The following is a 27,300-nucleotide window of genomic DNA, read 5'->3' on the forward strand; positions in this document are numbered from 1 at the left end:
AAGAAATGCCAAAAGCTGCACCTTTTTTAGATCTGCTTGAGGAACAGGTCAGCAGCTTTACAGGCAGCAGCAAAACTGAACACCTCTTGACACATCAGAAGTAAAACTGTATGCCATTCCCTAGGAAAAAAACCCTAAAAATTATGTATTTGTGGAATTTAGGTATTGGAAGGCTTAGCTGACAGCTGAGAAGGGATTTCCAGCCTCTGAACTTTGGCACCCAAGAGTTATTATACTCTTTACACCCAAGTCCTGGATTTTCCCCTAAAGCTTTTGGGATACAGCTGTGGGCTTTTTAGTACAAAGACAGTACGTGCCACTTCTCTGCATTAAGCAGAAATTGATCTTCCCACACCAGCACTGCAGAAACTTTACTGAGCAAGTCCTGGATAATGCGACTCTCTTATTCAATTGTCTTTGGTTACTCATCTTATGGAATGGGACTGGAAGAGAGAAAGGGCAGCTGCTATTTCAAATCACAGCTCCTTGTTAGTCTGGATTTCCCTGTTACAAGAGCCAGTGAAGCAGCCCTCTCCATGGCAAGACAAGGCAAGCTTTTCACAGTGTAACCCTAGGTACACAAGAGCACCTCTAACTACAGACCAGATAAAATTATCAAGAACTTGCTATCAAAGAAGAACATCTTGATCCTCAGTCAGCACTAGAGAAAGTGATGAGCATGGTGTTACATTGCCCAGTGAGAGCTTTTGATTTCCCTCTTTGCTCAGCACAGCACGATTCTCCATCAGCTCCCACAGCAGCGCAGACCCCCAAAGCCTCCTGATGGCAGTGTGACAGCCAGCATTTTGGAAGAGATCTGAAATCAACACAGACCACTTCGAGCCACCAAGCCAGAGCAGAGACCAAAGCACACTCCAACTTCCCACTGCTGGCAACAGAGCAGAGCTCGTGCTGCCGCACAGAAGCAGTTTGCAAAGGAGCACACCAGCTCAGCCACCCCAGCAGCCAGAACTCAGCTGTCCTCCTGCTGGGCTGATATCCCCACCCTCCAGGAGCAGGGCTGCCTGCTAGCAATTACCCTTGATTTTGATATGCCAGCAGGAGCTGCTTTCAAGGAGGAATGCTGACAGGCCTAAGTGCCAGCAGCTGCAGGGCCCAGGCTGCGGGAGACAGGGTTTTAACCTCTGCCATGCCAGGCTGCGTGTAGGCAATGTCCGTTTGCCTTGAAGTGTTCAGGGGAAGGGCATTTGCTATCACATCACCCTGGGAGCTGCTTCCTGCTTAATTATGCCATGCAATAAAAAATAGTACAGGATATTAAATCCTGGCACCTGTTGATGAGATATGTCTGGGTAAGCCTTGTTCCTGGCTTCCAAAACATCTTCAAAATGTTGACAGGAGGGTGATGCTGTGCTGTCACAAGCCCTCCTTGCAGGCGCAACAAGAAAGTTCCTGTACAGCAATGAATCTGGATCTGGCAGTAAGGGTCTCGCTCAGCTCTCAGAATGAATGAGTGTTTCTACAGCAGGTTTTCACGTTTGTTATGGCTTTCTTGTGGGGGGGGGTGGGGGGTGTAAAGAGCTATTCTTACACTTCCTTAATCTATGAGTGAGTCACCTCACTTTTTTCCTTAACTCCTTCACAAGCGAGCTTGCTATATTTCCTTCCAGGACAATGGGTGCATCTACTGATGCTTCACTGTAAACACCCCCTACCCCCAAAAAAAACCCAAAACCACAACCCCAAACAAAACAAACCCCCATTTACTGTAAAAACCAGTGCATTCAAATTCAGGGTAAGAGTTTGACTACTTCAGACTGAAGAACACTAAGTTATAGTCACTTTTCAGAGAATCATCCCCTAAATCTGAGCTATAGTGTTTGTTTCTAGTTCTGCAAACAGCCTTTTTCCTCTAACTTTAGAAATCCCAATAGAAAAGGCATTCATGCCTTCCAAGTAGATACAAAACACTGAGAAGCAGTAAGTACAATATATGAAGTACTCCACCATTGTGCGGCTTCATTTTTTTCATGAGCATATAATATAACTCTGACAGCAGTCAAAATCCTGGCTCTTAATGAGGGCTAGCAGGAGCATGCATTTTTTGATATGAATCATAAAGGTCTATGAAGGAGTTGGACTTGATGATCCTTATGGGTCCCTTCCAACTCAGAACATTCTATGACTCCATTTCTTATTTACCAAATTAATTATTAACTAATAAAAGACAATAAATTCACCACAAAAAGGAGGCAGAAGAAATCAAGGGACTTGGTGACACATACTCCTCCTCGATGCTCTGAGCACCCTGACCTCCCTCTCTTCCTGGTCTCTTCAATCTGTTTAGTAAGCTATTTCAGGATGACCTCTGCTAGAGGATGGCATAATATGGATGAATTTCAGTGTAATGTCACCCTTTCTGCACTGATCAAGGTTTCAGGCCAGCAGCAACACCGCTGATGCTGTGAGTTTGGCAGGAATCCTGGTGTAGGTACTGCTATCTCCCTGTGACCCGCTAGACAGTCCCATCTCTGCATTTGGTTGTGGGCTGAACTGCAAAGTGGGAACTGGTAAGGGTGAGAAATTAAAAGGCAAACATAAAAAAGAGAAGAAATCTGGGGCAGGTCTTGTTCACAGCACAGTCCTACAGTGCAAGGAGGAGAAATCCAGCGAGGAGTACTACAGCAAGGACTTCCCTGGGTTGGCATCCGTGTTCATCTCCGCCCCGTCACAGGCAGGGTGGTCGCTTCGTTAGGAATGCAAAAGGCCAGGTTAGGTGTCAGCGAAAATGATAGTTTGATTTGACCCATTGTATCTCAAAGGTACATGAAGGTATTAGGCAAAGAGAACACTAAAACTGCATTTATGTAATTTCCCTTTTTTTCCTCTCTATTTTGCCACATGGAACTACGTGCACAGGCTGAAACCCACAGACCTTCATCATGCAGGGGTAACCAAGCATAGAAACACCACTGTAAGCCCAGATATTTGAAACCCACCCCCCAAAAAAAAGTCCCTCCTTTGAAAACTGGGCTTTGACAACGTATATGCAGTGCTGAAAAATTCAGCCATATTTTCTCTTACATTTCTCTAAACGAGCATTTTTAATGTCAAAACTTGCATTTTGTTCATTCCTAAAGCACCTATGATTGACTGTTTTTTTTAATGTTGCTTATTTTAGGATGTTTCAACTCTGACAGCACTTGGACAAAGGAAATAAATATATAAATACCCTGCTAAATCAGCCATGACCGTAAAAATTTAATCAAATATTACCTGCCAAGAAACCGGTCTGACTAAATCATTCAATATAGTCTGAATTCCATTGCCATAGCTTCAGAAGGTATCAATCCCTAGCAGATGGGAAGTATTTCATTCTTTTGTGAGACTCAGAAGTCTGACATACTTTAAATGTTAAATATTTGTCACAACACTCTGGGGGAATTTCATCCTATTGTCTCAGGTGTGTCCTGCCAGGATGAAATTTTGCTTTGAAAAAAACAAAGCTCCTGATAGGAGACCAGCGAATCTATTCTAAGCTCCCACTGGCATCCCAGAACGAAGCATTTTCATAGCGAATCCTGAAGCACTAGGTGAAAATTAATCATGAGCATCTATAAAGGATTCTTTTCATTTCAGCATTTGATTCTCAATATATACATTACAGAGCAAGAATACAAATATATTGACTTCCTGATGACCTGCGATCCCTGGCAAGGCATGGACAGGTTGCAGGGGATGGATTTTGTCATCCCATACTCTCACATCAGCTGGAGCACGTCAGACTTTCGGGGTTGCAGGAACCATCCTGGTAGAGCCCTTCACATTGCACCACTATAACAGCAGTACGCAGCCTGAATCACATCCTCAGATTTGGAAATGTGTTCTCAATACATTCTGGTCAATTATGTCTCAGCACATGTCTTGATCTATTACACTAAGTGCTAAAAATTATGCTGCCTTTCCTGGGTTTTATGTAGGGCTTAGAGAAAAGGACAGGAAGGTTAAAAAAAAAACCTGGACTAGCTGAGTAACATAGTAATTAGCTGCCAGCAACCTGAGGCTGTGAAGAATCAATTTTTCATTTTGAATTGTCTTTTTCTTAGTAGGGTAGAATGCATATAAAAATTACCACTTTCTTTGCTGTTTCCAAAACAACAAGTCCTTTGTTTCAGCAAGGGAAAGAAACTTCTGTGCTGTGAGTCTGTTTCTTAAAATAATTTGGGCATGAAATTAAAAAAAATAAATTACTTACAAATCCTCAGTTCAAAACTTGATAATTCTTGGATGTCATCGTAATAGGAATTAGTAGAGTACAAAATAGTATATAGTATAAAATAGTATACAATGTAAAAATCTATAACTCTTGTTATAGTAATCTGCTCCAAAACGGCAGTGTTTCTTTTCTTTTTCCCTATTTCTGAAGCATTTGGAGTTAATTTACAGGTGGGAGATGGAGAAAAAAGGTAAATTCAGCCACCTGCCTGAGGTACACGGAGCTAGGTGGCTGAGCTGGCTACAAAACACAGGTTTCCTTCAGTTCTAGGACCAACATCATAGATCGTTTTGGACCTTGGTAAACAAGCCCAGATCTCAGTGTAAGTCTGCTCTGTGGTCAAAGGCAGCAGAGCAGCTCATGCAAAACACAGCCATGCTGCATTTAAATGAGGAAGATCTGGCACTGGCAGCAGCAGCAAGGAACTCAGCCTACGTACACTACCCAAATATCCACCCTGATTTCTGGATAGTATGTTACTAAGGCTATAATCTGAGTAACTCTTGTGATATATTAGACCTAGAGATGAGGGATGTCCCACAACTCAAGTGGTTTTGTGTGTTATTTAAAGAATAATTCACCAAAGAACGTGGTTGTTGATGTTACTGAGTCAATTCAATTCTGAGGAAGCATGCCACATGTCTGATCTCACCAGGTTTGAATCCGTCCAGAGGTTCAGAAGACCTCTGATGGATAAAGCTTCTGTGTCCAAGAGCATGTTGCAACATTCAAGCAGTGAAAACCTGTCCTGTGTATTTCAAGTGTGTGGAAAATCTGTAGTTTAAGTGCATGGAAAGACAGAAAAGAGCAGTCTGCTAGAAATGTGAGGTACAATGATTTTGAGTTACGTATTCCTTTATTGTAATGACCCAAAATGAAACTAGTCAAAGGTGATGCCTTGGATACAGGTAGAGTGGTCGTCAGGACGATCAGTGTCATGTGCTGAATGTCACACTAATTCTGCACATCCAAAAAATGAGTCCTAAAGAACACATTAATTTGGATATCAAAGCTCCAACAACAGAAGCCTTCACAAGCTATTTTCTCTCATAAAGTATTTTTACTTTTAATGTTTATTTATTAACCTTTTAGCATACATGAGGATATATGGGATTTCTTCTCTGTAACTACGTTCCATTGTTAAAGAGGTCTTGGAGTTTCCACATTATCTCTTTCTAGGAAAAGCATGAAAATTAAAATTTCCGGTATTGAGGGCAAAACTAAAGAGATAACCATGTAACACCATTCATTAGCAACACAAAGTGATGTTTTACATACCAGAATAACAAGGTCCTCTTGATACCACTGTTATCTCTTTCTGATGCTTACAAGAAGCTCTCTTGAGGAAGCATTCGTTTTGGTAAGTGTCTCCATTTGATCCACAAACAGGAATATAGTTTGTGTGACACTGAAAAAGAAATTATAAAGTAACTCAGTCACACAAAATCATGTGAAACTGCATATTAATGGAGAGGAAGACAAGTTGTGTAAATAGGAACTTACACCTTTCCTTCACTAAAGGAAGGTTTTCTGTATCACTGGCTGTATTCCTTTGGGATCACTGAAACAATACTCCACCTCCACATGGGCTGACCAGAGAAATTCAGTGGGAAAGATTAAAAGAGCAGAATAACTATTGTGGGACTTAGTAATGGCTAGGGGGAATATGACAAGCATCTAGAAGGATAAACACACTGAGGAGGGAGATAATACAAGAACATATGATGATGTATGGGGGGTTGAAACTGAGAAAAAGACAATTTAAGGTGAACAGTGCTTAAGGGGAGATTTACTGATCTTTTTGGTCATGGAATGATCTTTCAAGGGAGATGGGAACCAATCACCATCCCCATTAAATTCATGAGAGTCTTAAGTCTGTTTTACTTGGTCACCAACTATAATAATGCTTTTGTATTACTACTGAAAAATTTTGAGCTCAGGCTTTCCTTTCTTTTTTTTCTTAATGCTGTTTACGTCAGTCACATTGGTACCTTTAATAAAAAGAAAGGTAGAAAATGTATCCTTCAGAATGGCTTTGGCAGGAGCAGTCTGTATTTTGCTGTTTTGTTACATTCTAAGAAAGACAGATTATATACCACTTGTATGCATAATGTGCATTAAAAAGCTGGGAAACACATGGACACCACCAATCTACCTAGCATCTGCATATCCTGCACCCCTCTGCTGAACTCTCCAGACTCCACTGCATGGAAAAAGAAATGTTACCCTGATTGGGGCTGCAATGGGAACCATAATTCCAAACACCATTCGCATCTTCAAAACCCCATGGCAAAAAAAAATGAACAGTAAGAAGCAATCAACAAATACACAGAACAGACATCATATTTCTTAACCATATAAACTGTATGATTAAACTGGTGTAGTTCAACCCATGAGACTTCACAGAAAAATAGCTAAAATAAAATACCCCAAAAGGACAAGCATTTCTTCTCCAAATTCCAAATTACAGTCTCTGCCACGACATTTTCTTTGTGATTTGGCATACACAAACATCAAAATAATTTTTAAAACATAATTTGGAAGGAAATGAGCCTCCTTCCTTTGTCACCCTGCCACAGATGACCGAGAATGAACTAAGCATGCACAGAGAGAAATAAATCATGCTGCCAGCTCTGAAAATTATTTCTAACAGTTTTGCAATACTTCCCCATAGCAAATAGCTCTCAGAAATTCAACCACAACCATCAGTCCTGTCATATCTCACATGGAACAGTTGCTTCTAGGGAATAATTAAACATGCGAATGTTGGAGGGACCAATACTTTCCAATAGACAATCCTCTATCCAATCTTAAAGTTGCTGTGTGATGTTTTAAAGTTGTGAGGTTTTGTCCTGAGGACAGAAAATGAGGCTCAAAGTGATTCATTTTTTTACAGTTTGGTAAGCCTTTAGCAATTTGGTATGCTGCAGCCACAAGTTCTAATGCAAACATCCTTTAGGAGTAGATTTGTTTTCTCATGAGGAAATCCTCTAATAGTTGAAATGACTGAGAGGGAGAGCATCTCTCCATGGACAGGATCTGCTCTGCATGGCATCCTGTGGAAAAATCCATCCAGGCTCCATCTGATGCTGCATGCTTGCGGGATGCCCAGCATGCACCATATGAAGGGACATATGGTTTACTCACTATCTATATTCCTTTTCCTGCTGTCTTATGGAAGCAGGTACCTTGTTAAAGCATTTGTTGTCAAGACTTTCTTAGATCAAAAAGGAGGAGCCCTGTGCCCTCTCTCTCACCTCAGCTCCGCTGACTGGTCCACAACACACCAATTAGGTGCTGATCAGGTTTTAACACAGGTTTTGTAAAACATCATCCAAATCACATCAAAATACCTTTCCAAAAGTTTGGCGAATATGTGTTCTCCCCACCTCCATTATAATAAACAGGGAGTGACCCTACTGCCTGAGAAAGTCAGGATATCCCTAAGGTCACTGCAAGGAAAATCCAGCTGAGTCCTTCAGCACCTCTCCTACAGCCTAATTTATAAATTTGATTCTGGGGAATTGCTTGATGTTAGGTGCCTTGGCAAGACAGGGAAAGCCTACAAGGTGTTTGAGAAGGGTCATGGCCCACAGAGCTCTTGCTGCCATGACATTATAGCCGTTTCAACAACAACGCTGAAATCTGGCAGCCAGTCATCTCCAAAGGGTATCCGAGGAGGGAAAACTAGGACATCAATATTTATAAGAAATGTTGCAAGGCTGGGAGCTGTGGCAGATAATGAGGAGGAGAAAGGAGTGGTGATGCCTAGGAAGGAACTGAAACCTCTACATGTTTTCCTGAATCTGCCATGGCCGCAGTTCAGGGGCAGCTGCGAATAGCCGTGCCCCTCTGTTCCCCAAAATGCCCCATTGTCAGGCAGCCAGGGTGGTCACCCCACACCCAGCAGACTCTCCTCCAGCAGGAAAATCCTCCACTGACCAGCACCTGGACCCAAGACCATTTTAATTAGGCAACTCTCTTTCTAGGCTGCATTTTTCTAAAACCTCCCATTTTAAGAGCATAAGAAATGCGTTGCTGCTTTGGTGCATTTATCCACCTACTCTGTCCCAGCCGTGGGCAACAGGAAACGCACGTCAGGGAGAACAGGTTGGTATCTCCATCTCTTCCTTTCAGAGCATCTTCAGCTGACACACTGTACTCAGATGTGCCTAGTTCCTGCCGTGCAGTGATGGGGAAAAGAATAGTAATTTGCTAGCTCTCAGGTAGTCTTGCATGTAGAGAACCCGGCAGTCTGGGCTGGGTGTTTGCAGCTTGGGCTGTTTTGGTGGTACCAGTTGCAGATGAGTAACTAAAGTTGAGAGTGACAGGAAGAGCTCAACCTGCTACAGAAAAACACAGTACCTTCTCCTCATCCTCAGACTTCTTTCCTTAGAGTATGGGATTAATTTTTCAAGATGTACAAGTAAACTTATGATTAACCTAAAAATAATACTGGTTTTAAAATTGGGTTCTCCAAGCAAAAGTATCAGCTTATCACATGGGACAGTTTCTTTTTTGGTCCTCATGACCTGGATATTAGGAAGCCATAAAATTTACTACCTATAGAAAGCAACTTAAACATTTGCTTACCCTAGGGCTGAAATTCAATTTTTTTCTTTTTTTTTTCCTTAATCATTGCTGGGCTTTGATTTTATTTTTTTATAAATATATTTTACAGCTAGAGTGAGGCTGATGGATAGACCTCTTCTCCCAAGAATTTTTTGTCCCTTTAGAAGACAGTCAGATCCTATTGTTCTTATGAGGCATAAGATGCAGGATGCCCCCAGCATATGTACCCACCTGAATGACACCACATCAAAAGCCTGCTCTGAAACACTGGAATCTAAAGCCAGTGTAAGATCACACACACACTGTTGCTATTCTGGTTCCTCTTGATTTATTATTTATTGGAAACAGAACACAAGATTATTTTTAAAACTCTGAAGGATAGCCCACTCCAGGGTTTGTTGATAACACTGCTAGCTCTTGCAGTTTTACTAGGAGTTTCATAATATTTGATACATTTGTCCTGGCTATAAATTGTAAAAAGAAAGAACTTCAGTCTTTTATCTAAAAAGTGAGGGGTGGGAGTGAAGGAAGAATTACCACGATAGTTATAAAACCTGTAAAGTAAAGGCTCAAAAAACCAATGAAGGAAGTTGAACTTAAATATTTATTGCTCTTTCTTCAAGTTCAGAGGATTTTTTAAATATCAAATTTCCTTCCACCGCCCCTGAGTGGTACCAATTAACTATTTTCATTCATAAACTTTATGATCACTGGTGATTCTGTTATTACCTGATTTTCAAATAACCTTAAGATCTTCTAGGGTCTAATATACCATATTCAGCCACCAGCAGAACAGGAAAGAATCTTCCAAATACTGACATTAGAGTAAGTAATCTGTAATAAGTACTGCAATTAATTTATAAAGCTTCATCTGATGTGCAGCACAAGGCTTGGCTGCTCTGTTTCAGGTCACCTTCCCTCCCTCCCATCTCCCATCTCAGGGCAGGACGAGGCAAAGTGGGGAGGCAGAGCGTGGGTGTCACCTGGTCCCTGTACTGGTCACGGGGGCTGTGGGTGCCTAGCACACAGTGGCCCTCCATTCTTCCCCACATTGCTCTGCGCTGCCAGCTGACTTACCAAAACCGCGTGGGGGGCAAATGCGATGCCACCCTCACCACTCGCTCCCTGAGCACAGCCTGGTAAAGTTTAGTCACCTACCACCCCAAATCAGTGCCATTAAAAACAGCAGCTTGTGGTTAGGTTTATCAAAGCCTGTTGGTGAGTGAAGCCTTTAAAGTGGTGATTCTACAAATACTTAACACATTAAAAGATTGGTCAGAAGTGGGGAACAAGAAGGTGAGCAGCCCTTACCTGGAACTGACACGCACATTTCAAGCCATCGCCCTCTTCCTTGCACACTCCTCCGTATTTACATGACGATTCATCACACACTCTTACGTCAGATTCCCGTACATTTAGCTCTGTGAAAAAGGAGACAGAAAGGAAATTGTAAGACAAGTAATTTTAGGGACTGCTTTGTCCTTAAACCCACCGAGTCTCCTCACTCCCTTTCCCTGACAGGGAGGTAGAGGAAAAAAAGCCAGAGCTGTTCTCCGGGCTGCCCTGCATGGGGTCTGTCCTGCTCCCCAGGGATAGCTTTGCCCAGCTGGCACAGCAGCTGTGGCTGCACGCCACTTTGCCACACAAACAGACGCAGAGCAGGCGTGTGTCAATGCTGCCCAAATGCCCTTCCATGTCCCCTGCCCCAGATGGCCCCAGCACAAAACCTTCCTCTGTAGAAACTGCACCTAGCAGGAGTCAGGACCTGTGCACGAGCCACAGCCCGTGGGTCCCACCTGCCACCCCTTTTTGCCTTATTCACCACCAAGGTCCTGAAGAAGAAAAAAATCTAGAACACCAGAATTTCTCTGCCCAGTTTTCCAGTCTCTGCCTTGCCAGCACTGTTATCCTTCAGACTAAAAATAAACCAAAGTGTGTTTAAACTATTGCAATTTGCTCGCACCGTAGGAGCCAGAGTAACGAACCAGAGCCCTCTGACTTAGCTGCTGCATAAAAATGTGGAGCACAGATGCCACTCCTGCCTCAGTAAGCTTGCAGCAAAGGTGCAGCCGGCAAGACCGAAGTCGAGGGGTTGTATACATCGGCCACGTAAGCATGAGCTCCAGCACAAAGGTTGCTTAAATGGCTCTAAGCTTTTCAGGGCTTCCAAGAGTAGTTTTAAAGGAGAATATTTATTTATTTATTTATTTGTTTGTTTTTATGCAATCAGTGCTTGATTTCAACTAGATATAGGGGGCAGAGCAAAAGGCAGCACGGGTGGGATATCAGAAGTGGTCGGTGTTAGCCTAAGCATGACCTCACCAGGCAGTGTAGGAGCAGTGCTGCTGCTATCGGGAGCAAGGAAAAGGTGAAAATAACACCAAGGGCTCTGGAAAAATCCCCTGCCGCTATTTAAGGCTGCACTGATATCAAAGGGTATCATTCAAAGCTGTCCGTGCTTCGGCTCGAGTCGGAAACCTCCAGGACTCCATAGTAATATGACCCATTAAGAAATTCATTAACAGCCGTGACTTTTAATAAGCAAGCTCTATGCAGATAACTAGCTTAAAGGAAGCACTGAATACCAGCCATTCGGAAACGGGGAAAGACAGGCCGAAAGCAGAAGAAAATAATGCTCACTGTCACCAGCAGCCTTAAACAGGCAGTGCCGCTCCTGCTCACAGCAGTGTCAGCACTTTGCTATGACAGTGACAGACACCGGGGAAAACTGCTCCTCCGGGCTTACGTACCATTACACACCCACACACATAGCTTAGAGACATAGATATATATATATATATAAAAGAATAAATAATAAAATAATTTGTGCCATGAATTACGCTATATGCCATATACTTCTATATTTAATATAGCACAATTACGTAGTTCTTCATAGCCCTGTGCTTGCAGGATTGCAGCTCATCAGAAGGTCCGGTTATGATCTACATATTTTGTCAACTAAGAAAAAAATTGAAAAAAATATTGATTTCTTTTCCCCTACGCATCCATCTTTCCCAAAGACATAAATGAGGAGGGCAATGTATGTAACACTGGGTGGTTAGGTATCCTGGTTGCCATCACAACCCCGTGCACGTGTTCTCTTATGTTGTTCTTAATGTTGCCATTTATCAAGTGTGGCTGCTGCGTTGTAGGGACCGAGTTAATGTGACAGAACAGCGCAGCTTTTCAATTTACTGTGCTAATAATTCGCTCCTGAAGGAAATGTGGCTTGCTTTCTCCCCATGAAGATCTGCTCCACAAAGGGGAACAAACTATCCAGATTAATTAAGGGGAAATGATTGTCATATCGGAAGGAAGGAACCGCCTTTAGGTGGTACTGCATTTGAGAAAGCACAATTTGTAAAAGGGAGTGACCAGACAGGCAGATCACAATGTGAGTAGCTTTCACAATCCTGTCCTCATCAGCTCAGGAAACTAAAGAGACATGAGTCTCCCCTTCCCCACTCTCAGCTCAGCTGAGCTCACCAGACTTCACAGCACCCCACCCGTACCCCCGGTCAACAGAAGAAACCCTTTGGCTGCTGCAACTCGTGCTTGAAATCCTAATCCTGAGGGACAATATGATGTGAAGAGGCCCACGACCACCCAGGAAGGAGCCTCTTCACCATGGGGGAAGCGACGGACCTCGCTTTTCTGCATGAGGGAGAGAGGGACACAGCAGGGGGGGGTCAGAAAGAGTCCCCAGCTAGCAGTTCAGCATCAAAGCACTGCCAGACATACTTGTTCCTAACTTAGGCATTGCTCAAAAGCTGTTGAGAAAGGGAAGGATTTCAGAATGAAACTCTAACATGTGAAGAGCGGGGTCAGAACTCAGCCTCCCAGAGGTCTCCTCATCCTAAGAAACTGAGACCATTTTATTTTTTTGAGGAATTACGATGACAGAAAGCACACTGTTTTAACAGTTGATTAATTTTAGGAGTGGACTGGACTGTCTTTCATTCCATGTAATTGATAAATAAGGATTACATAGATTATTCTTTTTCATGAGATGACCCTGAGTAGGGAAGGTCATTCAGAGACCAGGAAACAACACGATTTTCCGAATCTGCAGAAAAGATGAGATGCCCTTGTTGACTGGCACTTGAATGTGACAGATGAACATTCTTCTATGATCACCTAATCCCTGCTTCTGTTCAGTGGCAAATTCCAGTAGCCACGAAATCAAGCCTCTGACACGTGCACGATTGAACGTGATGGAATCACAGCTACCAGGGGGTGTGGTGGCCATCACGACTCTCACATCTACAGCGTTCAGCTCCAAAATGAATAGAGGAAATGAATGCTAATAGAGCGATGAGGAACAGTGGACATCTTGCATGTCTGAAATACGCTCTCTCTTCAGCAGATTCCCCGCAGAGAGAGAATTAAAACAGCATTTCTGCAATTATTTCCAGAAGAATGGAATCATTATCGTTATATGTGAGAACAGACCTATGAAAGGAGTCAGAACATGCAGCAAATGGTTTAGGGTAATTTCTTACATGTTTCTTTAATGCCTATCACAACTCATTTCCTAGACTTTTAGCAGGTATAAATAAGAGAAAGCCTCGGTGTGATTCATTACGTACAGTGAGAAGATGGTAAGTAGCAATCCATCAACTCCCAATTATAATTAGCGCAATTAAATCAGGCTTCCACATTTATGATAAAATTAATCTCCAAAGACTTGAAACGAGGTATTAAAAATGATTTACTAGTATCTGTGCAGCCAATACAATTCCTGGTGGTGTGAGGGCTGACCGGCACAGAGCAGCTTGCAAGAATTTGGCTGCAAAGAGCCACATCAAGGTCCTTTCATTTCTGGGTTGTTTTATTTTTTTTCCCCTCTTTTGAATTGAATTCACCTTGTGATAATTTGATACATCAATAAAAATGAGAAGAGCCTTCTCCATCTTGACTGCTTTCAGAGAATTTGAAGTACAGCTCAATACAAGTAGCTGGAGATTGGCTTTTTGCCCGTGACCTCAAAATGCATTGCTCTGAGGCGTGAACCTCTAGTTATAAGCTAAATTACACGTGTCAAAATACTGAAACTGAAGATGAAATCAAATTGGTAGGTTTAAGTACATCAAACATGTTGCTTCCATCTGGATACCTCGAGAATAAAATCTAAGACAGGCCAATCTGGTAACTTCATAACGTATTTGGTTTTTTTTTCAAAAATTATGTTTCTCCTTGGCTTGGGAATAGTACACAGTAATGTTGAATGGATATAAGGAACCAAAAAAATACCTTTCCCACGTGGAAGTGAGCGGGTGCATTTAGTAACAGTGTGGACAGTTTTGGCCCTCCTGAATATCTCAGCTGTGCCTGGGAAAAAGAAACCTCTCTGCCTGCCTGTATTTTGTTTACTGTGGGTAAGACCTCAACCAGGGGAGGTGCTAGGATCCCTTGCCCCCTTTTCCTCTTGACCTTGGTACAAGATGGGGAGCAGCTTGCACCATTCTCACTACAGGGAAAAAAGCAAATCAGTGTGGGACTCTTCACTGCTGCTTTTCTGTCCTCTGGTTCATTGTTTGTGAAGCCAAGCATTTAATTAGGGTGGAAAAGCTCTTGTGAAGGCAATATACAGCCACACATACAGAGGCCTGAGAAATTTTATAAAGGGTCTACTGCTCTACAGGTTAAAAGAACCCAAAAAATTCAAGAACAGCTGAAGAAGGTCACCATTGGCTTGGGAAGGGGCTCAGAGGAGTTGTGTGAGGGTATGTTAGAGTCCACAAAGTCCACAAAGTATCCTGGAGGTGGTGGCATTATAACTCAATGAGCTTGAAGGACCACAGTAGTGAATCAATATCTGATGAACAGAAAACCTCTATCCTATTCAATTTTGGGAGTCAGTCTTATGAGTCCAGATTGGCTTCTCTAGCTTGTGATCATTCTGGTGTTGGCAGAAATGATTTAGGGATGACTGGAGTACCTAATGGGGAAAAAAAACCCGAACCAAAAAACACAAAACCACCCCATTCTCTGTTAGGATTGTAATGCTGAGCTGATCACTTGCCACTATAGCCCGTGCCTTAAATCTAAATCTGCAATAAAATTTCATCTGCCAGTCACACCCTTCATCCCAAAACAGATTACAGTCCTGTGCCTTTGAGGCATCACCAAGCACTGGCAGAGATGCAGGACCCCCCTCACTGGCATTAAGCTACCCCAACAGTGAGATTAGCTAAGAATAGCATTTTTCCTGGACACTTTGTGGTGCCCTTAAGTCAGTGAAAGCATATGTTGGACTTCTAGTTTGTACAGTATGAATGTGAAATGGGAACACAGAGGCAGACACACACACACACACACCACCCTCAATTCTTTGCAGAAGATGGAAAGCAAAGGTTGTTTACATGGTGGACACAGAAGGCTATTTTTATCTCCTCCAAGCTTCAGCGTGCCACATCCACCAGTGCCAACCTGACATCTCTGACCGCAACTTCTGTGCTCAGTTTCTGCAGCAAAAAGCAAAATTAGGAGCCAAACACACCTAACACATGCCAAATACTGAAGGTGAAGTGTTATTCTGCCTGCTTTGTGCCTGTGTGGTGAAGATGGCTTATTTTAAACCAAGTCAGTATGTACTGCTCAGATATGGACCCGTGTACAAACAGTTTAGGGGGAAAGGAAGACCCCAGGCTTTGCATCAGTTTCTTTGCCATCTGCCACCAACACCACTTGAAAACACTTAGTATGTACTCCTGCTTTTTCTCCATCTCATGTTCATAAAATATTTCACTGTGATGTAGTTCATCCTAGCAGACAGTGAGTGAGAGGCCACTGCTACCCATCCCTTGGTCAAGGACGATCCCTGGCTTCAGCACTGCAACCAAAGGAGTGAGTATTGTTTCTTGCTTCATCGGTCAGAGCACAAAGTATTAATGAAACATGGTGCCTTCAGAACTACGACCTTCAAAAACTAGTATGCATCAGTGACAAAACCTGAACATACCATTTATCTGGTAACTAATAAACAGGCTCTGTGTCAGCTTATCCATATCTTTTTGCTGTCCCCATCTGTTTTGTCAGTTGAGGTTTACAAAAAGTCATAATTTGCATTGCAGAGTTTGTGTCTGCTGAGTCTTCTCAGAATTCCTTCCCAGAAATTGTCTGAGGTTACGGGGGAGGTATAAGGCAAAAACCTCCAACAAAGTTAGTAATTATGTGTCCAAATAAATAATATTTGCTCCTGTCAGATAAGTCAACACAGGACAGAACGAATCATAGCAGCTTGTTCATAGGAAAAAGTGTATTTTTCAGAAAAGGAGACAGAAAATGAGACACACTCTACTGGGAAATGATTTGGGGATAAGGAGGATGCCATTCTGACACTGCACATCCCCTTTGAAGATAGCTGTTGTCACTGATTTGAGGCAACATTTAAGCAAGAAACAATTTATAAGAAATTAAGAAGGGGGAGAGTGTGGATAATGGAAAGATAAGAATGAGGAAAAGAGCTGTTTAAAAAAGCAGTCAGAGAACAAAAAGGAAAATTAAGACATGTACCACAGGGCAACCTAAAACAAATGTAAGTTTTAAATAACCAAAACAGTTAAAACTCATTTAAATGGCTTTTCTTTCACACTTGCATTAGGAAAATACCAATGCATTGGAATAGCCTAGAGGTTATATGAAAAAGAAAAAAAACAAAAAGAAACCAAGTCATTAAAATGAATTTACCCTAAAAAACCATAGTCAACTGTAGTCAGATGGAATTAAGGTACTCCCAGACATTTTTTTAATTGGTCAATTAATGGATGCCTTGGGTGGCTGATGGCAAATCTGCTGTTTTCAAAACAATCTTAAGCAGTATTATAGGACTAGTAAAACCTGTTTTGTTGTGTCTTGATGCAATATTTAAGACTCAATTGTGCAGAAAAAAAGAAAAGCTGTACTTCGGCTCTTGAGAACACTAACTGAGTGAATAAAGCTTGAAATATTTCCCTAAAACTACTTTTACAAGACCACATTAACATTTGATTGCTTAAGTGCTGTCCAATTTACTTAGGATGATTAGACTTTTGCATTTCTAGTCACTGTAATCTCCTTTTAAAACAGAGAAAAACAGAACGCATACATGCTGCAAAAGTAATTAGCATTCTTGCACACAACAGGAAACCACAGCAAATTTTAACAAATAGCACTCACACAGCAAGGTAACAGGATTGGCTTTGAACCCAAGAGTCTCCCACACTGCAATTATTCCCATTAGCAAGTGTGCCTCAGACTAACTCTATTCGGTGTGAAAAAAGTAAGGGAAGTGTCATGGTGATGAGTGTTTGGATGACAGTTCTGTCAAAATATTGGATTCAGCCCATGGTGCATTTCTGTTTCCTTCATGTGAAGAAAAAAAAAAAAGAAAAGTATTTGTAGAGAAAGTTGAGGTGCTTTTTTGTTATATTAAGAGCTTTGACAATATTTCAGAAATTATGTATAATCTGTAGGTGAATATTTCAGCAAATGGTACAAAGTGACTGGCTGTGCAATCGGCTGGAGACAGGGAAAGATGCAGTGAGAATCTGAAATTATTTTCTTTCTCGTAAACACTTTTGTATCAAGGTTGGGGGGGGGGTACAGCGATCTGGCCTCAGGACACAAGGTCTGGTGAGCATTTCTGCAAGCAGCTATCTGAGACTCTGCCATCAAAACTTGCTTACCAAGCAGGAGCTGTCTTACTACAAAAAAATTATTGAACGTGGTTATGCAAGGCTGCTATGAAGAAGTTAGTACGTTGTTGCATATTTTTACATAAAATTATAATAAAATATTAGAAAAGAAACATGCTCATAGAGCGTATTTACAGCAAGATGGATTACAACACCTATTATCAATCTTTAGTCTATAAGGAAACGGAAGGCTGCACGAGAGCAGAGCCTCTCCAAATGTGTCTCTTGTGGTTTCTCCTAACAACTTTTGCACTCACCAGGCAATTCCAGACAAATCTGGCAGTGGTAGAGGCCCGGGACAATGAGCTTCCTGCAAGTTCATGAAAAATCAGTGGCAGCTTGGAGAAGAGAGGCCCAGAGTCATGGAACTGAAGGAGTTGAGGGAGCATACATCAGGACAAGGTTCATGTGACAAAGTCACAAACTCATGCAACATGTTTCTTTTCACAAACACAAGCAAATCAGTGGTTGTTGACTGTTTCCCAATCCTGCCACTGTTATGGTCCTTGCATACTGACACTTGGAAAATTAGACTTGGATCATGTAAACACGTGGATTTTTTTGGATGCTGGGTACCCTGTGCTGCTGAATGCTAATGTCTGTACAAATGGATGCATTCTGGGAGGACAATTTCAAAAATTGTGCTCTTACACTTTGCCAGCCCTTTTCAACTAGTGGGACCCATATGAAATTCTTCCATTTGCATAAATTATACTGCTAATTCCTGAGAATTGTGCAGCATGTGCAGTTACAGTCAGTGGGAAAATGTTACTTGTTCTTGTTCCCATAATGCCTACTTGCTCTGTCTCTTAATCTGCAGAGTAGAAGGTCAAATAGCCAAAACATTTCCAAGTGACTTGCTAAGGGTATATTATATCTCTCCTCTCCCCTGCCCCTCAAATTGAGGAGTTTCACCTGCTTTCCAGCATCATTGCCTGTGCAAGAACCAAGCAGGCAAGCATACTGCTTCCCAGTAAGCTATAGCTTTGGCTACTGAAGCTTCGCCTTGAAGAAATCTTTCTATGCCTATTACAAACCAAGGTGAACTCTTTTGTCCTCTTCACAAAGTAAGTCTGGCAGCTATTTCCCTACTTCTACAGAGGAATGACAAGCTTTTCAAATTCTCCAAAACAACAGAGCTCTTCTTTATATTCCTGAAGAACCTGAAGGCTGAAGCTAAGTAAAATGGTAAAAACCAACACCAGAGCAACTAATTGGCTTCCATAAACATTACAGGGAATTTCTACTTTGATCTATAGGTGACACACATAAGTTGATTCTAAATAGCCAAATTCTGATCCAATTTCTGTCATTGTGTTAGCCTAGGGACCAGTTTGCCAGATGAAGAGCTGGAAGTGAGGCATCATGCCCTGTTGATCTTCCAGAATTACAGTGTTTACTGGTGGGGGATGGATGGCTAATGGATCTACCTAGCCATGTTGCTCCAAGCCCAGCTTCTTCTGGGGTCTGCTCCTCACATCAATTTCTAGAAATAGGCCCTGGAGTGAACTGCTTTTTGATACAAAGATGCCACCTTTCTATAATCATTTCACTCATCTTCTCTCCCCAGTCACTGCTGTCAATACAGAGCTCTGAGCTGACAGAAAAAAGAGCCTTCGCCTCTGTTAGCAACAGTAAGGGAACCAGTACAAGGTTCAGTAAGGGAACCAGTTAAAGGATCATGAGTGTTTTGTTGTTACTGAAATAAGACCTGAAGTCAGCAGAAGCTTGAGCACTGCAGAGGTGTGTCCATTTGTCACAAAGCCCATACATTTTTTTTTCACTCAAGATCATGGCAAAAAAGGAAGACACAGGTAGCTAGAGGCAAGACAGCCTCACCTCTGTGTCCAGAAAGATCATCTGGCAGATCCCTCAGGAAACTATGGAGGTGGCAGCCAACATGACTTCAGTAAGGGCAAATCATGCCAGGGTTACGGTGTAGCTGGTTATGGGAAGAGCAACTGATGTCATCTACCTGAGCTTGTGCAAAGCATTTGGCACTGTCCCACATGACAACCTTGTCTCTGAATTGGACAGACAGATTTAACAGATGGACCACTCGGTAGATAAAGGAAATGGCTGCATGATCACATTCCAAGAACTGTAGTCTTGATATACAAGTAGAGACCAATGATGACAGGTGCTCCTCAGGGGTAAGTTTTGGGACTGGTTCTGTTTAACAACTTTGTTGGAAACATGGACTATTGGATTGAGCAGACCCTCAGGAAGTTTGCCAACAACTCCAAGGTGTGTGGTGCAGTTAACATGCTGGAGGGAAAGGAATACCATCCAGAGGGATCAAGACAGGTGGGCCTGTGCAAACCACATGAAGTTCAACAAGGCCAAGTGCAAGGTCCTGCACATAGGTCAGGGCAATCCTAGGTACAACTACAGGCTGGGCCAAGAATGGACTGAGAGCAGGTCTGAGAAGAAGAACTAGGGGTTGTTGATTGATGAGAATCTCAACATGAGCTGGCAATGTGTGGTTGCAGCCCAGAAAGCCAACCATGTCCTGGGCTGCATCAAACCCAGTGTGACCAGCAAGCCACACTGGGGAGGTGACTCTCCCCTTCTACTCTGTTTTCATGAGACCCCTCTGTACACCTCTGGGGAACCCCAGGACAAGAAAGACATGGACCTGTTGGAGTGAGTCCAGAGCAAGATGACAAAGATGGCCCTACAGAGGCTGTGGGTGCCCCCTCCCTGGCAGTGTTCTAGGCCAGATTGGATGGGGCTTTGGGAAACCTGGGCTAGTGGAGAGTGTCCCTGTCCCAGGCAGGTGGTGGGAAATAGATGGTCTTTAAGCCTCCTTCCAACCCAAACCAGTCTGTGATTCTATAATTCTGTGATTATGCCTAACTTCATCACTCTGCAAGTCCTAAGGTGCAGAAAAACAGCCTCTGCATGTGGCCTCTGCATACTGTCCTCTAAGGAAAGTTATGAAAGTTGCTTAGGGTCTTTTTGTTTGGTTTATTTTATTTTAAAGTAATTTGGAGGCACTGGGAAATCAAATCCAACTATAAATGCTGCCTCAGCACTTACCCTTCTTGTGCTATGAGAGTCAAAGAGATGTTTAAGGAGCAGCTGAATCTTGATCTGTCAGAGCTCCACAGGCAACTGCGTTCCCAGCTGTGGAACAGCCTCCCACACTGTTAACTAATACACTTAGGGATGTGTTGTCCTTCTGGGAGCCATTTTCTTGTGACTTATTTCAAAAGCTTTAGAATAAGTTTAAAAAAGATGTTTTTTTTAAATAAAAAATCTCCCAAGGAAATTACTATAGGAAACCAATATGTTTTCATAGACCTTTGGGGATAAACCAACACAGTACAGATGTAGATCATACAGCACAACTCAGGTTATTATACATTCTCTGCATATTACACAGGTTATAAAGATCAACAGAAAGTGTTGTTTCATGGGAAAAAATAGAAAAGTTGTTAAAATGTGAAATAAATATATACACACACACACACACAGAGTCCAAACCCATTTTTTAAAACAATAATATTTTCAATGTTCAGTATTGGCTTTGATCCTACTCCTTCCCTTTCACTTTCCCAGTACCCCAACATTTTTCCTCTAGACTTACAAAGATAGAAGATGCTGGATGGTAAAGTCCTCTTATTTCTCCACTACAAACCCAAGAAAAACAGGCGGCTTTCAGTGAATTTTCTAGCAATATACTATTTGTATAAAATGGTTTTCGATGACGAACAACTCTATTTGAAATAATATTTTGCCACTTAGCATACATAATCTGGAGCTCCAATCACACAAATGCCTGCGCAGAGACTTAACCTTGAGCTTCTGTGTGATCTAAATAAACTAAATGGAACTGATGATGTGTAAGATTAAGAATGGCTTTAAGTGCTTGAAGGATCAAGGACACAAGCAATTTTTTGAGGACCTGATTTTTATGCAAATAACAATTACCTTGAATAGGTCTTCCATCTATTGGTGATAAACGTGTAGAATTACAGCGTGGAGAAGTATTTTAAGACACCATGTATTCCTCATATTTGAAACCTTCCCTTAAATGTGGCAGAAAATATCTGACAAAAAGTTGTCAGATAGTGTATTAATCTACTCATAATTATTCACTCTAAGGGGAAAATGCTGCTGCCTGCAAGATGATTTGATAACAGAAATCTAAATTGTGGCCTCTAAATAGCTTAAATTTTAAACATTACTCATCACTTTCAGTTATTATCATTAACAGTTATGTGAAATATTTTAATACCTTGAGGCTGCAGTGAAAAGCAGATCCCCCTTCTGAAAGACATGGATAAGAGCCAGTCCATGACTTACAGTGTAAGCAGAGAAGCCATACAAACTGTGATAAAAATTAGATATTGTCATGTCCATTTCTCTGGATGAGGAAGAAAAGTATATAAAGATAAAATGATTTACCCAAGGCCACAACACAAGGCCAAGGCAGGATGCCACAACAACTTGTCCCTGTCCAATTGTTTTACTACAAGGTTATCACTCCTCGGTCTCATCACTTTCCCTGTAATAGAATGGTCTTCAATAATACACCTAGGAAGTCATTATGATCACCAAAAACAGAGCAGACACAAAAGACTTAGGGAATACACGTCAGTCAATTTAAAAAGTGAGAGAAAAATGAATGCTAACTCGCTGAGGTCACTAATGCTAACTAAAAAGCTATGCTGATGTATTAATGCAGCTTGTAGGACTCATTTGCTGTATTCAAATAGCTGATAATCGCTGCTCAGAATTCAAACTGTGCTGCTGTGGTAGATCTTCACACAGACCCAGAAACGTGTCTCATAGCCCTGCTGGGAAAAAGTCTTCTTTACCCAGAAACATGCTGTATGGGGTTGGCTGCTGAGCAGCAACACGGGAAGATGGAATAGCCTGAACACGCTTCTGAGGTGTGTTTTCCTCCGAGGAGGGCGAGACAGAGGGGGAAAGAAGAAGAAGTAGAGGATAAATTTGGCTCAAATCACAGGTACCACTTTTCAGAGAGGGCACTGTCTTTGCGGGCATGTGAGGAAAAGCATCTCTGCTCTGTTATTTCTCCCAATGCCGAGTAGCTCTTGCCCATGCAGTTGCCTCTGACAGAGCAGTTGAAGTCCCTGTGCACCCAGCACTGGTTTTCTAGTGGAGACACCTCATCTTCCCCCAGCTCTTTCCCATCACCTGAGTTTTACAGGACCTGATCCATTGCTCAGGTAAACTGTAAGAGAAACCACTCTTGAAAGCTTCACTTATGAGCATATCTTAAGGCTGACTGAACATGGGGAGAAACCTGCTGGACCCAGACTATCCAATTGACACTTTCCAAAAGCGCCACAAAGTCAAGTGTCATCTGAAGGTGGCAAGGGTAAAAAAGGTTTTGAAAGCCTCGCAAGATCAGGAAACTGTAAGCTTGTCATAAATCTTATTTCTGAGTTTACAGAAGTGGAATAGCCAGACAAATTTCCACATGATTTTTTTAAAGAACGTGAATTTCAGGTATGCATAACCTCCGTGGTGTTGCATACACAAAGACTATAAATCAAACTTGATCATTCAGAATGTGGTCACTGGATGGGAAGGTCTTCATTCCAAAACCGAGTTTCAGATCTAGTTCACATTAATAGTGCCTGATACACATCTCCTACCTAGAAGGCTCTGACTTGCCTTTGCCAAAGAAAATCAGTAAAGCAAGTACCCATTCAGTGCCACTTCTGAAAACTACTTAGGCATCTCTGCAGAGGTGGGTCACCATCTCCAGCTGAATACCTAAGCAGATAGATGGGTTGAACACTCGTCAAGTTATTTAACATTGCAGCCGCCCATCTGCAGAAGTGTTTTCGATGTTAATAGACACCAACAGACACAAGACAAAGAAAAAAACTTACAGAAAACTGCTTTCTTGCAACAATAATGATTATGAATGTTTGTCATAACCTCAGTCAAGCTCTTTCTGCAAGATCTCCACTGATGATGCCGATGGATTCTTTGTACACAGAATTACCGAAGGGCTCTGTGAAAACAAATAAATGGAAACATCTTCCCCACAATTCCCTAATGCTGTTCACAACAATTTGATATAAACACAACCTTACTTGTAACCAGGTGAGGGAAATCAGCGGGGCCTCGTGGCCATCTCTTACATATTACATTCTGCTTCCAGCAGCTGTAAATTCAACACTTCACTAGGCATTAAATTTACTCTTAAGAAACATTTTCTAAGAGAGGTGACAGAGTTATTGCACTGTTGCAGCTGTGGAGACAGATGGCAGTATGCCAAAACTACGAGAAAATTTTAAATTAGAAATCTGACCATCTGCTATAGGTGGGAAAAAAGGGTTTCCATACTCAGGCTCCTCCCTTAGTCTTGTAATTTTCCTGGTACTGAAATGCATGGTGTGGTGTGCAACAGATGCCATATGCTTTCCAACTATTTCTTATTTACAACTGATAAGCACTGGAATGTCTTATATATGGAAGAGAATCATGAATTCATTCTTAAACTGCATTATGCTCTTCTATTTCTCAGCCTACGACAAAGCAGGGTGGTACTTTGCAAAAACTTCCAGTTACTTTGGGATATTCCCTATAATAAAATGTACCTAGGTTCACTTGTTACTTGCAACAGGCAAAGTTCAACAAGAAGAATTTAACGCTTTTACCTCCTTCATCCTAACTAGCTCTTCAATGAACAGCTATAGCTGGTGCATCTTTAAACATAAAGGCAAACTGTTTAAGAGCTCCATTAAGATATATGGGCGGAAAAAAAGGAAGGAGGAGTCTCTTTAGATAGGAAATGGTATTTCTGGTTTTATCCTCACATAAGAATGATACGAAATCCTCAATAAATACATAACTGGAAGCATTTTATTAAAGCTTACATGAGTATTGACTATATTGCTTTTAAGGAATCCCACATCACAGCCTACAAGAATGATAGAAAATTAAAATGGTGGACCCGATGTATCACGTTGTACATTCATAGATGGAAAACACACTATGTACTGAAACACAGATGAGTATTGCAGGTCCTGCCACTAAAATCTACAGGTAATCAATAGTGGAGATTACATAACAGAAAGATTCCAGTTAAAGGTAGATACTAATACTAAATTTTAATTGTATCTATCATTAGAATCCCCAGTGCATTACTCAAATGATCCCTTGGTTTCTATTTTTGCTATACCAAGTAGGGGAAAGAATAAAGCTTCTGAGTACATCTAGAGCCACATATTGACTCGGAAGCTACTTCAAAGGTCAGTTGCATTTGTCAATATAATTCTTTTTTTTAAGCAAAAGAATTTTCACAGATTCTCCCAGCAGATGAAAGACCTGCAGACAGTTCCAAAGCACAGGCTTTCTGCAAGAAAATCACAACTGCCCATGGGCCGTCTCTTTCTTTCCAAATGTCTGCTTCTGCCTGCACAACACTGTATAAAAAAATGTTTGGGACTTCTGGGTCCATTAATGAACCACTTTAAGACTAACTAAGACCCCATGAACAGGCTGAAAAAGTTCCCTTCTCCAATCCAAATGCTGCCAGGGACACTCTAAAGGTGTTTAAACCCCAAGCGCCAAGCCAGCACCCCAAGTTGGCTGGTTTTGTACAGAACAAAAGTGTATGCAATGTTCCCTGTGGAATATTCCTTTTTTCCTGACTGATCTTTGCAATCTGAAGGTGTAGATGGCATACTTTTAGAATACTAAAAAACCCCACAAAACCTGTCATGAACAGACTAGCTTGTTTGGGGACAGAGTAGTAACGTTTTCACAGCAGTGACCTTTTAGGATTTACTTCAGAGAAATGCCAAGGAAACTTGGCCAAGTGTTATGTTTAGTACGTGGCTTTTATAAACAGATCATACCTGACACTGATGGGTAATTATGCAGTCCCTTTAACAACTTTCTACTCCCTGCTAAATTTTTGTCACCATGGGCAGGTTTCCCACAAAAACTGATTCGAGGCTCATCTCCTGGTGATTTGGAGACTGTGGCAAGACAGTCTGTCTACATGAGGCTGTCTGAAACAGTATGGTATCAAACACATAAATCTGCTGCCGTGCTGCTGCAGCACTCCAAAGCCACTATTAATATGTATTCTGTAATACCTAACGTGACCATGGAACTTTAAAACAGATGAGCACAAATTTCAAAAGCTAGGTAAATAAAAATTCAGTTAGATTGTAATACAAAAAAAGAATGGATAATAAAGAGTGGTGGGAAGAGTCAGAAAAAGGATGGCAGGCATTAACAACAAATAAGAGGAAAAACTCTTGGGAGGGGTTCAGTAGCTACAGCTAGCTGCCCCTCATAATAAGAGTGTTCAGTATTGCTTAACGGCCATGTAATCTTCTCAAAATTGATTTCAAAACATATATTTAACATGTTTATTTTAAATTTAGACTTTAGACTTGCATTAAAAGGGCTCACAGCTGGGTGCTTTGAGAAGGTTTGGGGGAAAAAAGAGTGGGCTAGAAGCACTTGCTGTTTAGAACAGCATGAGCCCTTTATAATGCCTTTTGCTGGTGCCATGCAATTTTACACTTTTTTGTGCATTTAGAACTTCACGCCTTTCCTCCCAGCTCAAGCAGATTTCTGAAGCAGCCATTAACCAACACATTAACGTTAAAAACCAAAGCTTTCTGCCGAATGCCATCGTATGACACTTATTGATATGGTTCTGTACAAGCCCACTGCAGATTTCCAAGGTTGTCTCGCTGTACACGCCCAAACTGCGGGTTTGTGCTGAGAACAATAAGCAGCTCCTATGCTGAGCACATGAACCGAAGCTGCCCTAGGATCACTCCTTCAGCACGCAGGGGAGAGGGAACACAGGACTGAACTTTACCACTTCTAACTAGCTCAGAAAGCGTGAAGCCCCGGAGAGATCCAAAGAAATGTGTTTTCTTTCCTTATCCTATTCATTTCTTCTTTCTCACTGCAGACTATTAACCTCAGCCATCCTGCATTTCTCAGCTGGACAGCATCCTTCAGTGGTTGGAAAGGACCTTTAAAATACTCCAACTGCAAGGCTCTGCAATCACCTTCGGAGTTCATACATCCTCCTCTCTTTTTCCAACTCGATTGTAAGGCTATGTGCATCTTCCCTTTTTTTGTCTATACAAACCCCAAAACTTTTGACAAAGACACATTTTCAATGAAACTATCTTTCATTTCAATACGAGCATCAAATTCTATATCTTTTCAGTCATCTCGGTCATGCAAGATATAAACAACATAGGCTGAAAAGTTAACCTTTGAGAATCATCATGTAGAATTTATCAGTTATTTAAAACCTACCATGGTGGGTATGGAAATTTTATTCCGTTTTGTCTGTGAGGAATCACTGTGTTATTCTTTCTTTGCCCACCTCTTATCTTTCCCTTCTTAGACTCACCACTTCCTTTTCCAATTTTTGTGGTAACTTAGGGTCAGCTTTCAACCTGGAATACAGCTGACCCTTTGCCGAAGAAAGTGGATCCAGGTGGATACTGCAAAGAGCTCCATGCACTTCTAGAATTATTTAGAATGTATAAAAAGTAAATATAATGATTTTGAAGGAAATAAATAAGCTGTATAAAAATGCATTATAGGTTGTCAAAGCTATTCATGTAATAACTACTCCACAGTTTTAAAACAACTAGGGGAGCAATTCTCACTGTAAACAAAGGTAGAGTAGACAGTAGCAAATCTGAAGCAAAAAAGCAATCATATGAAAATGCAATTACACAACACAGGTCTACTTCATGTAACCTTTAAGTTATAAGCAATGATGGATCAGTAGGAAACTGACTGCAAACAGAGCATCTTGTATTTTCTACCTGAGCA

The 27,300-nt window shown here is 41.6% G+C and overlaps 1 protein-coding gene across 1 annotated transcript in view; it reads right to left on the reverse strand.

Moving 5' to 3' along the window:
* TMEFF1 (transmembrane protein with EGF like and two follistatin like domains 1) overlaps positions 1-27,300 on the reverse strand; it is a gene marked incomplete at its 5' end in the record, with an annotated part of 124,814 nt that overhangs the window by 40,233 nt on the left and 57,281 nt on the right. The window contains 2 exons of the mRNA XM_084280442.1: positions 5,516-5,645; positions 10,121-10,230. Of these exons, the coding sequence (XP_084136568.1) occupies positions 5,516-5,645; positions 10,121-10,230 (240 nt within the window). The remainder of the gene's footprint in view (positions 1-5,515; positions 5,646-10,120; positions 10,231-27,300) is intronic.

The sequence above is a fragment of the Gallinula chloropus genome, assembly GCF_964237585.1.
Source record: "Gallinula chloropus genome assembly, chromosome: 2".
Lineage (NCBI taxonomy): Eukaryota > Metazoa > Chordata > Aves > Gruiformes > Rallidae > Gallinula > Gallinula chloropus.